At 44.5% G+C, this 15,852-nt stretch overlaps 1 protein-coding gene across 2 annotated transcripts; it reads right to left on the reverse strand.

Annotated features, from left to right (window-relative positions):
* Positions 1-497: 497 nt before the first annotated feature.
* TMEM248 (transmembrane protein 248) lies at positions 498-15,418 on the reverse strand. Of its 2 annotated transcripts, XM_048966593.1 has the most exons (8): positions 15,204-15,418; positions 8,614-8,755; positions 7,964-8,138; positions 7,032-7,317; positions 5,545-5,695; positions 4,574-4,757; positions 3,971-4,114; positions 498-3,222 (listed from the first exon to the last, which is right to left on the reverse strand). In XM_048966593.1, the coding sequence occupies exons 3-8, from the start codon at positions 8,120-8,122 to the stop codon at positions 3,202-3,204; spliced, it is 945 nt and encodes a 314-aa protein (XP_048822550.1). In that variant the 5' UTR covers positions 8,123-8,138; positions 8,614-8,755; positions 15,204-15,418; the 3' UTR covers positions 498-3,201. The 2 variants fall into 2 exon arrangements, with proteins under 2 accessions (XP_048822550.1, XP_048822548.1); XM_048966591.1 differs by lacking the exon at positions 8,614-8,755.
* Between the last annotated feature and the right edge of the window lie 434 nt (positions 15,419-15,852).

Consider the following 15,852-nt stretch of genomic DNA (forward strand, 5'->3'; position numbering starts at 1 on the left):
ACCACCAAGGCCAGCAGGAAGCTGAGATCAGAGCAAACAAGGGTTCATTTCTCTTACGTTCCTTTCAGAGGACCTTGCTGCAGTGAGCAATCAACACACTGAGCATTCTGCTGCTAATCCTAAAGAACATTGCCAACATGAAGGACAAACAGCATTTGCTCCACCTATGTGTTCAGCACAGAGACCTGTATTGTATCAATAAGGCAAGCCTTACGTCCCTGATAAGAGGGACAAAAAGACAAGCAGAGCCCCAAAAAAGCAACAGGAGAGATAAGTAGGTCATAAATTCTCCATTATAGCAACTTTATAGCATTAGATTCCCTGCCCCACGATACATACAAAACTCCTCCATCAATTCTACATGCACTGTAAGTACAGCAATGTTTGAAATTCCAACCTATTACAAACTTCACTACCAATTTCTTCCAAGGGTCGATGTAATGTAAATGGTTTCTGAAACCTCCATAGCAACTAGGGGAGAAATAAAGACAACAGAGTAAACTTCATGGTTTTTATTTTGCAAAGCAATATGCACATCATCATACAAACACAAAATTAATCTAGGAGAGAAATGTCATTTCCAAATCAGCTATGAACTGTCATGCAACAAGACAAGTGAAATGTAGGAACAAAACAAAAAAGCCATCTTAACCCTACAACCACCTGCAGAGGGTTGAAAACCAAGGCTCAGATTTTCTATGTAATGCCAAAGAAAAACGCAAAAGAAAATGGCAGCTTTCTAAGAACAAGAAAACACATACAAATAGAATCAAAACTGATTCAAGTCATAGTTCAAAAGAAAAAGAAAACAACAACAACAAAAAAGGAAAGATCAATATGATCTGAACTCTAATATTAAGTTTTTATTTTTCTGTTTGGCTGCATTTAACTTGTTTTACATCGTGCCTAGGAACAATCTGATATTCCTCAGGATTGCAGCAACCCAACCTGATGGACACCTTCCTCCCTGCTGCAGTAATGGGGCAAAGGGAAAACTAAGGCCAAAAACACAGCTCTTTAACGTTTTCCCTTTTGCTTCCATTGGTCACAATCTCAACTATTTCTCTGTATTTCCATACAGTGGGTAAAGAAACACAAAGCAGGCTGTTCTCATTACCAAATAGCAAAACCAAATTTAAAAAAATAAATATACATCCGTATGTTTTTCCCCAACAGATCAATTTGTAAGTGGGACATCTGGAGGTGGATTTTTAGTTTGCTGGAAGGAGGTGGGTTTGCCTTTTTAAAGGAGTCACTATCAGTGTTCTCTAGGGATTTCTAGAACCTGCAGCACCACCCCAATCACTTTCCTCTTCCTGCCTTTGGTCCCCACACCAAGCCACCCTCCCAGGCAACACAGCCAGCACTAAAGCAGAAGGTGGTTTGCATGGATCAGGAACAGCCCAGACAATTTCCATGAGAAGCTGCTTTACCTTGCTGACCCATGTCAATGAAGCAGTATTAGCCCATAGCAGCATCAGGAGAAAACTGGAAGCTTCCTTTTATCCCTAGACTTCAAAGTGGGCCATCTCTTGAGCTTTGCTTTAACATCACTGGAGAAAAAAATATATTAGTTACCACTGCTTAAAAGTAACTGAATTCTGGAATGGAAATGTTCTAATCAAAAAGTGTGGCCCTTGACTGCTCTTCAGAGCATCTGAAGCAAACTTACTGAATGCTGAAGTCCTAGATATACAGGCCCACAGACCAGCAGGGTACCATCCACAACAGTGTCTATTGGTAATAAACTAAGAATCTTATGTCAGCACAATGGAGACTGTAAGATTTTGACTTGAGTCGTCTTGTTTTGTGTAGAGTGAAATTTATCAAAGGAAAAGAGAGAGAAAAAAGCTCCTAAGTGCATTTTTGCAGACCTACGCTACACAGAGAAGATGAAAGGTCAGTTAAGGCAACCAGTGAGATTTTAAAAGCAGTGGTGGAAATGTCTGCAGGAAAACCACAACTCCTGAAAATTAATGAGGTTACTGAATAACATGAGGGAAATAAACAGCAAAAGCCAGAATGGAAAAGAGAAAAATAACACATAATAAAGCTCCTCTGATTGAAGAATGGACACAGAGAACAGTATGAATTTTACTGTGTGGTTTCTTTGACCTTGATTACGACAGCCCTGGTTCCCTCCTTGTCATCTTCCCCTGAGTGGACAGCATTAAATGGAGATCGGCCTAAGCTAATAAAAGTGACACTTTCCGCTGCCCTTCAGAGATGGATGGAGAGCCCCAGAGTGAGGCTTTGTAACAGAGGACAGGATTTCTTTTCCTTTCATTATTTGCACTTGCCTGAGGCTGTGCAGAGCCCCCACAGACAGCACAATGCATCTTTTCACCAAGTGTCACTTTCTAGAAAGAAGGCTGACAGAGAGCTGCTCTGCAGCATGGATGCACGTTCCGGGGTTGAGGGCTGCAGATGGGAGGCCAAGCAGAAAGCTTCCCAGGCAGTCTCAGTGCTGACTGACCCTCTGGCATTCAGCGGGCCAAATGGAAAAAAAAAAAACAACAATAAGAATCAAACTTAGTTTTCAATAAGAAAGATTTTAAAATGGGACTTCACTTCTTAAGTTTTTACTATGAATAAAAGCACAAGTTTGTCCTAAATACAGCACTATTAAAATGTGTATATGTATTTCTTTTTTCCCCCAAAAATAAACCTAAAACTGTTGATATCTTTTCTCGCAAGCAAGGAGCAAATGGAAGAAGGTATCAGGCCACACAAACACACATTGAACTCATGTAGTAGATTGGTGGCTCTGGAAATGCAGTATTATATCAAAGGTGCATACCGTTTCAAACACACTGTACATATCATTGGGCAAATAACAAAGATTTGTTGGTTGGAGACATTTGCAAAGGCATCTTAACCTGCCCAGATGCAGCTAGACAAAAATATCTTGCTCTGACTATATGTAGCCATATCACTAAACATATCTACACCAACATTCAGCTATGTCCACAGGTAAAGACTGAACGCTTCTGGCCGCACTACAATGCGGAACAAGTGCATCATCTACTCTGAATACACCTTTATAAATATGTACAAGTCAATTACAGGCACTTGAAATGTCTTTGGTTGGAATAAACCAACATTGCAAGATAATGTATTCACAGAGTGTCAAGACCCATTCTGGGTTCAGCAGGCAATGATCACGGTTCTCAGTCATTCTCAGTAAGATGAGAGGATGGATTATGCTTCTGACAAAGCAACCTAAACAGAAGAAAAAGAAAACATTTTGTTAAAGTCAAATTCTTAATCTGGTAACAGTGATATTGCTTATCTCCACACAGCTGGCATATCTGCCCTCCAGCTTTTCAAAGAACCTTGAAAGTCTAACTTGGAAAGGATCAAAGTAAGTCTGAAAATGTTTTGTGCTCCACATGATCTGTTTAAAAACAATACAGAACAAAACTGCTTATACTATGAAATGTCATTAAGATCAAAAGGAGCCAGCATTCACTTCCTACTTTACAATAAACACATTCATATTTAATCCTGCAAGCAACGTGCAGCTCCAATGCAGTACTGAATAATGACTGTTCCATTACCTTTGTGATTGCTTTAATTCTGATTAGCAGCCGCTAAAAATTGTATTTTTCCATTTGATTCAAAAATTGTATTTTATTTTCAGTCAGTTGTGGTGAAAGATAAACCCACTCAGTGCTATCTATTCCATGTTACATACAAAATAACAACATCAGAAGTGGAGTGGCAGTCGTATTATGGCACTGACTGAAGTGCACTAATCCACCTCTGCAGGAGAGAAATCTACCTGAGGATCTACACAGCACACACCTGCATTTTGCAGCACCCTTCCTTACTGCCCACGATGAAAAACTCCTGTCTCTTTGAAAAGGAATTAAATCTACATTTCAAGAGATAAGAGCAACCAGTCTGCAGTACATACAAAAGGAGGCTTTATGTTATCAGTCAGTACTTTGTTATTACACAAACTCACCTTTTCAGAGCAGAATTCTGTATTGCTTTGTCTCAGTTTGCTTGGTCTGCCTTTAATAACTGCATAGCAGAACATTGTGATCACCATCACAAAAAGAAAGTAACTGGTATGCATGAGATGTAGGTTTATTAGAGAGCGATCATCCTGCATGGGGAATTAAAACCATTCACTGACAATGCACCAGTAGTTGACACTTTCTATTAAAGCAATAATTACCAAATCAGCACAGAAATTACTTCATGAATCAGCTTTCTCCCCTATACAAGGCTGGCATTGTAATGATTGTGGCACATAAAGAGCCAAAAATGCTCCTCGTGTTAAAAATCTGTGCTAGAGATCTCTTCCCATATACCAGCAGTGCTTTTTGCCAAATGACTTCCAAACATAAAAGCTGGTTATTACAAGTTGCAAGGGCCATGGAGATAACACAAAGAGCATCACACCCACCACAGGTAAAGCACACCTAACTCTGCCTCAGCCCCTGCACTACGCAGTAAGCCATCACTACATCTGACTATTTTAGGACATGAACAGAATCGTATTCACTTAAACTACAGCTAAGCATTTCCTCAACATAAGATAGAAAAATGATGTGGCACTTACATCTGGAACTATAACAGTTAGTTTGGGATTTAAAGCATGATACACTTTTCCAATTGCTCCTTTGTAACACCAGAAGGGGTTATAATCCTGTGCATACTTGGTATTAGAGTCCCTTGCTGTGGTAAAGATCTTGTACCAAAGCGTAGCATTGCTGTACGTTTCAGGGACACAATGTGGTGGCTGACTGCAGAAAAACAGAAATAATTAGCATGCTAATTGCCATTCTCTACATTCAGTAAGACTGAGTTACAAGACAGAGTCATGCCTAAGTCTTTGCAGCTGCATAAAATACAATTTTATTCTGGATCTCCAAAACAGTAAAAAAAAAAAACAAGGATTAGCCAAGAGAGCATATAACACCAAATGATCACTACCCTAACATTAGGATTTAACTGCATGTTGTGCCAGTAAGCCAGCACCCCACAGCTTAATTAGAAAAACACTGGCTTTCATATGGCTTCATACAGTCAAGAGAACCCGTCTGATGGTCTTCCCGAGTACACTGCATAGTGTCAGGGGTTCAGAGGAGACAAAGGGAAATGGTTGTGATGAAAGGGCTGTGCTTAGTGGGTTTGGCAGCAAAGCAACATTCAGCTTCTGCTGATCTGTCAGCAGGGAAGAGGATAAGAACCTCCGAGTCAAGCCTTAGCTCTCATACCAGGCACTGAAACTGCATTATGGGATATCTTAAATTTCACTGATTCTGTTGTTCCTACTGAAGTTTAAATCACAGGTTGCAAGCTGAAAGGCAGGTGTGCCTGCAGTCAAAACACCCTCTGAAAAACCCAGTGTTGCAGGAAGACAGCAAAACCCTCCAGACTCAAGACAGGGTTCTATCAATGGGGGAAGGAAAGCAAGCACACCATTTGCACAGTCACAACATCATCCATCAGGACATGCCAGCCTCAAAGAAGCTGCCCAGAGGTTAATCTCCCAGCAACCAGTCTATGAAGTGTTTAAAATCCACTTACACTGTGACAGGGAATACATTGCTGGCTGCTGTCACAGTCATGCAGGTTGTGAAGACAACCTGCTCGCAGTGACCATGAAGAACACAGTCGTCTGAATTCCAGGCAGCCGGCAGTGTGAACGTAATGTTTATCTCCTCGTGGGATTCTCTGCCTTTGAGAAAAGAGAGGAGAAGAAGAAAGCTGGTTTTCAGTCACAGAAGTATCTGAGCAACAACCACAGGGATAGGGCAGTGTGCAACTGATGAAGAAGGCAACCTTAGCCTGAGTCTATACCTTTGAAGTCACTTGGCATCTCTACTAACAATGCAGAAAGCAAAGAGAATGTTTAAAACCAAATAAAACCAAATAAACAAAACGAAACAAAGCCCCTGCAAACAAAGAAACTGCAAAGCAAACCAACAAAACCAACCCTGGAACAGCAACAAAAGCCAACAGCTGCTGGCCTCTCTAATCTCTCCTGCCCCCAGAAGAAGTCAGGGCATCAGGCTCCTCTCAGAAATGAAAACCTCAATACTTGTAAGTGAACCCATACACGTTCAGATAATTGTATTAGAAAGTAAAATAACTTATTGCCTTTCTCCCGCTTAAGATTTTGTTGAACACTTGCTTTATCAGAAGTTCACATTTCTGAAAGGATGCTAGCAGATACTGAACTGCAGATTGACTCCACGTGGATTTGTTCATCTTCATACGGAAAATAAATCCAGGCTACTTGAAACAGAACTTGCATCTGATAGCTCATAAAGCAGTAACAAAACAACACACAATACAAGAACACAGATTTACAGCTATGACTACTGTTTGTTTCCAGATCTCTGGGGCTGAAGACACCTTCTGATATGATTATGAAATGCAACCTGGGCTAAAAGCTTACATTCACTGAGGTTCTATTACTAACAGTGTTATCTCCTAACAAAACTGTCAGAACAGCCATGTAAGAGGTCTTCATACCACAGAAATTTTAAGCATTTGTTGCTGTCTGCAATATTAAAATGCTGTACACACTTCAGATATTAGATCTGTATTTCTTAGGAGCTATGCTGAGGCACACACCAGTAATGCCTTTGAAATGTGACCAACATTTGAAGTTATATCAAGACACAACTTTCCCAAGGGTCACTTGTTGAAGGTTTTGTTGCCTAGAACTTTTTGGCTTAAAAATAACCTTCCATTGTCATTCAGTTTGTCGCTTCACACTGCAAAGCCTCACCCTGGTAAATCTGAAGATTCTTTCCCATTCTGAGCACAGGGAAAAGTTTCTCTAGCAAAGAAAAGGGCTCCACATAGGACTGCACTCCCAACATACCTGGTAACATACATTTCTGAAGCTAAAGATATATTATCAAAGCTAAAGCTGATGGTTGGACTAAGTGATCAGTGGTTGGCAGAGATGATCTTAGTGGTCTTTTCAACCTTAACGATTCTTATTTATGACACTGGAGAGTTTAGGGTATCATTCAAACTTATAAAAGCCAAGTCTTGCATACCTGAGAGTCCAATCTGGTGTCCAAAAATGGTGGAACTTAGATGTGTGATGTTGCGGGAATATCCGCCAAATGGTCTGAGTGGGTCCAGTGTCAAAGTGATTGTAACAGAGATGTTGATGGGACCAGAGTCCTCAAGAGTCTGTGGGGACTGCGTGGAAGATCTCGCCTGCCCGCTGGTGACTGTACTTTCTGGAGTTGTGGTGTCATTGATGAGATGCTTCAGGGTTTCGTTCTCAGATATACAGAAGTCCAAATCATTAAATCTCAGGAGGAAAGTATTCCAGTCCTTAAAACAAATGCAAAGATTTAGCACAGATCAGCAAGCTAACCACAGGCTGCCCCTCCTGCAGCAGCACAGTCCTTAATACAAACCACCGAGCTGCAGTTCCAAGCCACCCAATGCGAGTTACACAGCTCAAGAAGTGAACACAAACACCTGCACGGCCATCTCAACAACAGGCAAGTAGTTTATGAGTGTTTGGTGTTCAGTCCCAACCACTGCCTGACTGCTGCTTGGCTCAAGCAGCAGGAACATCCTCCTTTAAACTCCAGAAAGAATGCACTGGTTCGGTCCACTCTCACCAAGCTCAAAGTATGAGCACACTCCAACAAGGCTCCCCTCATTATGGAACAGCAGTGCTAGATAAGATCAGAAGTTTCACAAACAAGCTAGCTGACACAAGGGATTAAGGAAAAGAATGGCTCCTGGTTACTCTAAGGAAGATCCACGTCAGATGGTTCAGCCTCACCCAGAAACTAAAATAAACTATTCAAACATTCACACCAATGTCACCTTCTTATTAAAATCAGCAGGGAGTATATCAAAGACAATACCCCATAAGACTGTGTACTTCCATAGAAGGGTTTCTGAGGGGGGAAAATAGAATTTGTTAGCGTTGGGGATGTTTTACAAACCAGTGCTTGTACCATACCTCTGTCATTTCTGGTGACTTGATCTCCTTGATCTTAAAGAAATAACCCAGTGTCAGGAAAGCTATTGCCATAGCGCTTACGCTGATCATAAAGACCACGAGCGGAGGCCGGCTGCTGATGTAAACCTTCAGGTTCTCCAACAGGTTTATGTTGAACATTATTCTGATTGTTCACCTGAAAAAGAAAGAACGTCACAGCAGTGATGAGGCTGTGTGCTCCGGGGTGGGGTGGGCGAGTAGGAAAGATGGAAGTTTGGCAATAAAAACATCCAATTGTGCACTGAAAATGAGATTAAATGATAGAACTCTGCTACTGGTCACTGAACACAGACTGGTGTGTCTCAGGTAAAACAAATCAAAACACGTTCACAAGAATCAAAATACATTCAACCTCATTCTTAGCTCCCTGGGAACAGATTTTTAAGAAACGAGGACAGCTTCTAGCACAGATACTGGTGAGGAGCAATGAAACCAGCCACCTCCCCACCTACCCATGCAGAATATGCTGCGACTCTCCAATCCCAGTAATATTCAGACTCCTCAAATGCAGCCCACAGATCAAACTCTGCACATCTCTGCTTCAACTGCTCTTCAAGTCAGAGCTAAAGCCTTAAAACACCTCTTTCCCCCCTATCCCTAAAGCACAGTACCTTCAAAATGGGATCAAGAAGCAGCCCAGGGGGATTTTAGGCTTCTTCATCAGGAATCCTGCTGTCAGAAACACCCAACAGCACTGGTGGGGAGGAGAGCACAGCTCTTTGATTCACACAGCTAGGGAACTTCTGCTAGAGTCTGTGAACAAGGAGAGGACTCCAAATGTGCTGAGGAAATGTACTGAATCATTACTTTTGTCCAAAATCCAATATTTTGTCTGATTCACCTCCCACATTTATTTACTTATTTATTTTTTCCCATTTGCAGAGTTCGATTTGCAGGCTGTGTTAAATCTGTGTCAGCTTTCCTACATCCCTGCACAAGAAGCAAAATGTTCAAGCATTGGAGGCAGCCCCGCAGCACGACCTCCAGAGCTGCAAGAAGGAAAGGTGAAGCAAACCTCTTCCTGCTGTCTGACAGCATGGCTTACAAAGGTTCTAACCCCAGCTAAATCATAAGGAAGGTGGCTATTCCTATAGCTACAGACCACCTGCCCCAAAAACTCCCAGGAAAAGGCAAGCTTTGAGACCAGTGTCTGAAGAATTCAGCACTGAAGTGGTTAATGTTTGAGCATTCACACAGATCTGATAACCTTTAATTAAGCTGGAGACTGCTGCCTGCAGGTCTGTATGGTTCTCATTGACTCTTATCAGAAGCACATGTCACTTCCAGCCCAGCTGGAGCCTGACCAGTGGAAGGATGCAGGGGGATAGGTTTGGAGGAGGGAGAGTGAGAGCTGTGCTCTGACACAGGGAGCCAAAAGAAAGCAAGAACAGGAAAAGGACAAGCTTTCAAAGTTTCTTCAGATCCTACCATGTACAACAACTGCAACTTCTTCTGTTTATTTCTGACGGCAGAAACACAGACTAAACCTGCACCATGGCTCCAGAGAAGAGATCATGAGGTGTGTGAGGCAGCCCTGGGCTGCAGCAGTAACACAGCACAGAGCCTTCCCTGTCTGCTCCCCTGCAGAGAGGGGTTCTGCAGAGAACCCTGCTGAAACAAGGAATCAGGGCTCACTGCACAGCACAAAATCACAACCTGGGTTTATTTTTCACACCTTCAACTGATTTTTGGCCCTTCTGCAAAGCCCAGGAAAGCTGTGAGCAAGATGGACGGGATGCTGCAAGCACCTCATCACACAAACAGCATGTCCTGCACAGTGCAGAGAAAGCAGAGAGAAGAAGGGAAAGAAGGGAAGGTGAGACGTGATGACAAGCACACACCATACCAGGACTGCTGTCCTCATCCAGGAGCAGCAGAAGCTCCACCAGAGAAGCCTTGGAGGTGGCACAGAGGGGCAGGGAGTGCTGCTGTTGGGAGGATCCATGCTGGGTTGCTCAGCACATCCTGCCTCTCATCCTCCTACTGGCAGCCCATCTCCTACACCAGCCCTCGTTAAACCCCCCCAGCAACCCACCTAAAAGCACAGTGGGATGGAAATAGACCAGACAAACCAAAAGCAGGCTTGTATTCAGTGTTCCCTCCTGGATTTCCTTGGGAAAATAACACCACAGATGCAAGCTTTATTACAGCCGTTAATCAAAGCTGAACATCACCCAGAGCACATGCAGTGCTGTGATCCCCTTTTAAAGGGGCTTCCAACTGTTCCATTAAGGTTCTTGTTTTACCAGAGGGTCTAAACTAGGCCATAAAAGCCAACATGCTGAAAAGCACGCACACAAAAATATTGGGGCTAATATTTTTATGTAAGAGATCACCAGCTTTACAGCGCCGGGTGCCTAATGTGCTTCCACAAGTCAGCAGCTTTGCAAGCAATTAGAAAAAGCTGAAAGCTGAACTGTAATGTGCCTTTGGAGAGAAAAGGGAACAACTGTGGATTTTAATACCCAAGCTGCCACGAAAACAGCAATTGGACACAGCTTGTGCAAAGCAGAATTATGAGCAGCATCGCCACGCTGCTGCCCCAAGAAACAATTTTTAGGAAAATAATGTTTGAACAGCATTAATTACCAATGAATTTGTGCAAGAGATCAGGGCAGAGAAGCCAAACTGTGTACTCCCACAGCTCTGGGTTTGGGTAATGGTCCGTACACTGATGCTGTTCCTTTCTGCTGAGCTGGTTAGGAACGCAGAGCGGCTGCGCCTCTCCTCGGAGCTCACAGCTTCCCCTGTGTCAATGAATAACCTGAAGGATGCCATTGAAACTTCCATTTCTCTTTCACATAGTTAAGAAAAGAAACGGAATGCTATTACCTCCTGGCAGGTCAGGCAAACAAGATCACATTTCACTTTTAGCTGAATGAATAAGTAATTGAGAGAGAGGCCTGAAGCGCTGCTGCCGGCTGCTCTCCCTCTGGTTCTGCAGTTTAGAGCACTTTTCCACCAGGATAGCTCAGGGGTTAACAGCAACCTCAGGAAAGCAGCACAAGCAATTGCTCCTGGTTTGTATTTAAAAGGGCATGGAGAAAAGGTGATGGCTGATACAGATCCATGAGTTCTTCCAAGAGTAAATTACAAATAAGGGAAATTTTGATGTCTACCGCAAAGAACAAAAAGTGAATGAAGTAAAATCACGGCAGAAGGGTAAAAATTCACTTTTTGGGAGTTCACATCAAAAGAGCCTGACTCACAACAACAACAGAACCTTGTGTTGTATTAGTACAGGTATCACAGGACTAAAACTGCCACTGCCAAAAGAAAAAAACAAAAGATGAATTTCAAAGTGATGAAAGTAAACACATGACACAACCTCTTCACGTCTCTTGCCATGCTGTTGCCTAACATCGTTTGCACAGGCAGCTTTGAATCAACTCATTTCCTTCAAGATATTTCCCCTTCTGCATGTTCCACATCTGCCCATCTCTCTGCACTTCAAAGCACCTCACCCCCACTCTGCAGTTCATTTTTATGACCAATTACTTTCTTCGAGATGCACCACTATCAGCACCACTCTGGGCATTGGAGATGGGTCACCTCAGGGTTAACCACCCTGATCCAAAGCGATGCTCTGTGCCAGAAAAACCCTCCAGCACAAATCAGCTGAGCTGTGATTGCCCATGAGTGACACACAAACAAAGACACAGTGCTGATCTCACACCAAAGCACTTCTCGTTTCAGAAGAGTAAACAGCAGCGGGCACCAAAATTATCTGGGATTTAATTTGGCTTCCTTCTCTTCAAACAAAATGGAATGTCTAGCACTTAAAACACCAAAAGTCGTGAGATAAATATTTTCTTTTTGCAATCAAAACATTTCCAGAAAACATGCAGCTGGCAAAAAATAGAGAGCTTTCCCACTTATGTCATAAGAGGACTTATTTTTCATAGAACCATTGAGGTTGGAAAGGACCACTGAGATCATCAAGTCCAACGTCCAACCCTTCGCCATTTTCCATACTGATGGCTATGGAAGAATAAAATAAAGAAGGTTCTTCAGTTCATCTTTTAGGAACCATATGGAGTCACTGTGGGGTGAAACTGCACAGCCTGCTGACATCTCTGCCTTGGGACTGAGGAATCCACCTGAACACAATGCTTTCCCCAATGGCTGATTCTCCTCCCCTCCTTCCATCCTTCAGCCTCAGAGGAAACGCCATTGGTCTTCTGTGGGAGTTGCACCAGACAACCATTCCAACTCAAACAACTGCATGACTCTTCAGCCAGGAAAAGACTAACAGCAAGGAGCCTTAGCAAGGACAGGAGAAAAGATCACATGCCCTGGTATCCTTCCATCACTGTAAGCACAATAACCCTGAGCTCAGCAGGCTCATGGCAACCTCTGCTTGTTCTCAGACCTATTCCATCCCATAAATCCCTCTCCTGATAAAGGAACATTTTCCCAGGAAGAAGGAAGCACACAACTCTGCCATGGAAACGGCCAACTGAGGAGCACAGACCAAAGATGCTGCGCGATGCTGAGTGACCGTGAGAGCCTTACTGCTGAAAAAGAGATTATTTCCTGATGTTACTGTGGTAATGGGGTCATTCCACAAGCAGATTATTAAGAGAAGTGTGAGAGCCCTGGGACTCAACAGAGTCGAACCCTTCATACTTGCACCAAGTGTATTTTTCCACCTCTTGAAACACGTTTTGAAGCGTAATTAAACATTTCAACATTCTCAAGAGCTACAGAACCAGCAAACATCTCAGCTCCACCCATAAAACAAAGGCAGAGAAGGGAAGCGATCTGATCATTGGAGTCAATCTGAAGGCTCAAATAAATACTGAATTTCATAAGCCCAAGTTCCTGTGCGTAACTTCTGTCAAAGGCAGAAAACAGAACAAAGGCCAAAGGGTTAAAAAACAAAAAGGAACACTTATCTAAAACTGTTACTCATCCAAACAGCTGTAAAATAAAAAGTAAACCCAACTTTTGCCTGAAAACAGCCATTTTGCTGCCAAAGTGCAGAACACAGCCCCGTCTGCCAATGATCAGAGCGACGGGAAGAGTGTGTTTTCATATGCAAGAGTTCTGGCTTGGGCATCTCTAAAACCTTCCAACTGTTGGAAGCCAAAGCGATGACTTACGGCATGACTTATAGTCTGGATCATGCAGACTGCAGCATAACAGCAGGATAACATAAAATAGCATAGAACTTCAAAGTCCTCGCATCTAAAATTTAGATGTTACAAATTATATACCACAGAATCATTAAGGTTGGAATGAGCAGTAACATCATCTAGCCCAACCATTAGCCCAGCTCTTACGTATGACAGCCTGGGAGTGGAAAGCAAAAGGCAAATGATTCGTTTGTATAGGATCTGCTCAGTAGAAGCAGTTGTTATAAATTTCCATTAGAAAGCAAATTTTGTTTACTGTACTGATGGCAGCCAAAAAAAACACAGTTCACAGAAAGGCTCAGCTCAGGAAGCAATTAAAATCTCAATAACATTTTAATACACACTGGTTTAGCAACCAGTGTACACAGGTTAATGGTTGACTTCATTAAGGCTACACATTAAGGAATGAGGCATGGAATTCTTCAGAAAGAACACCCAAAAAAGCTTCTTCAGACAGTTTGTAATGAGAACTGTAATGAGACAGAGAGCAGGCAGGTATGCAGCCTGAATCCCAAGAATGATGACTGCGGAAATGGTGTTAGTGGAAATAAATGGCAAAGCAGAGCATGGGGACAGAGGGTAACGCTGACTGCTAAGAAGGGCAGAAGCAGAGCTGGCAGCCACAGCGAGGGAAAAGAATGCAAATATTGCCAAAAGGACTGAAACAAGTAGGCAACAGCTGATAGCAATATCAAATGTCAAAGATGGGTTAGTAATATTGTGTCGGTATCTACACCTGACCCAAAGAAGCATAACTGTAATTTGCTTAACCCAAACTAGCCTGAATACGGTTGTCATTCTACAGATGGATAACCAACAAAGCCTGTCAGCCAGGGCACAGCTTTCCATAGACAAAAGTGGGGAGTTCTGACACCTGGGAAGCAGTTTTATTCTCCAAAAATAAAACTCCTAATAGCGACATGGTCTGGGAAAAAGCAACAAACCAAACGTTTTCATTAATGCTTCGCCTGGGGCTCATTTAGTAAAATAGGATCATGTCTAAAAGAAGTTCAGCTGCCAGGCAGTGCTCACTGGGGAAGGGAGCTGCATGCCTGGGTATGAGCTCTGCCCTGAGACCATGCAGTCCCAGCCCCTGCCCACATGAAGGACACCTGGTCATGCAATTGCTGCCCTGCTCCAAACCTCAGACGGCACAGAGCCAATCCTGCACTGCTGTTTCAATTATTGTCTTTCAAGTGGAAAAGAATCATGTTCGTCTGTGCAGAGCCACTCCTCAAATCATGGGAAGCAACAGAGCTGCAGAGGTCTTAATCCTCCTTGGGAGAAGTGAACTCTGGGGTCAGAGAGCACTCAGTTTCTGGGCAGGACTCAGAATTCTCTTATCTCCACTCGGCTGCTGGCAGTGCTGTCCCCCATTGTGCAGGTGGGTGTGTGGCACAGGGTGAACCCACAGCCACCCCACGCTCCCAGCCTGGCACTGGCACATCCAACACCCATTTTCTCAGAACACCAACAGTTATAAAAACCGAGTTAATGACTGACCAGGCTTAAACACCGCTCGCATTTCAGGACATGCTACGCATCATCAAACTTCCCTAAAGTACAAATGAGGATGCAGAAAGCAGCATTTAGGGATTCATACCCAGAGCCACGGGGTTGTCTCACAGGAACGTGGGCAGAGAAAAACAGATAACAGGGGGCAGAGGTAATTTCAGGACATCTCCTGAGGAAGGCAGAGCCTTGAAGCACAAGGGAAGAGGAGGCAGGGAGCCCTGGGCTCTGCTCGTTCCTTTGTCAAGCTGAAGCGTTCCCATGGTGCGCAGTTCTGTGCTTATGATGCACTGCTCGATCCGAACTTCAGACACCCAGCGGCCGTACCGCACGGGAAGTATTATTTTTAAAACGGGATAAAACCTTCAGATAGAGACTAAAGCAAACAGAGAACGCGATAAGGAAACAGGAAGGGGAAAGAAAAAAAAAAAAAAGACAAAATAGCAAAAGAATTGCTACTCAGAAACGGAAATATCTACAGTGCCCCGTAGTGAAGGCCCGCTGCGATCCCACGGCCCGACCGACCCCCGGCCCGTCCCAGCCCGCCTTACCGGCGCCCGAAGGGGGAAGATGCCGCCGGGCCGGGCGGGTGGAGGCCCGGAGGCGGCGGCGGGGCTCAGGGGTGGCGGGCCGGGCTCTGCAGCATCCTCCTGCCCTGCCCTGCCGGGGGGCTGCGGGGCGGGGAGGGCCGCTCCCGTCCGTCGCCGCGGCCCGGACACCCGGACAGCCGCCTCCTCCGCCTCCTCCTCCCTCTGCCGCCGCCGCTTCCGGGGACGCAGCCGTCACCTCTCACCCCGGCCGGCCCCAACGACGGCGGCGCGGGGCGGACAAAATTGTGGCGGCGGCGGCGCGCAGCCCGGCCCTCAGCCTCAGCGCGGGCGGAGCCACCGCACAGCGCCTAACGTGGCGTCCGGGCTCGCGGCGCTGCGAAGCGGGCGGAGCTCGGCTCCTCACCTCCCGCAGAGACCCCGCCTGTAATCCCGCTCTTCTCTCCCCCGTTCTCCTCCCCTCGAGGCCTGCCCGCCCTGAGCGAGGATTTGCGCGAGGCGTTCAAAAACCAGCCGAAAAAAAAAAAAACAAAACGGGCCGTTCGCTATGAGCTCACTGCCACCGAACCGCAGGCCTCAGTGCCGCACCCCTACGGTGCCTGAACGCCTCCAGGGCTGGTGAACCGCTCCCCGTGCTGCTGTGCCGCTGCAG

Source organism: Lagopus muta, chromosome 20 (assembly GCF_023343835.1).
Source record: "Lagopus muta isolate bLagMut1 chromosome 20, bLagMut1 primary, whole genome shotgun sequence".
Taxonomy (NCBI): Eukaryota; Metazoa; Chordata; class Aves; order Galliformes; family Phasianidae; genus Lagopus; species Lagopus muta.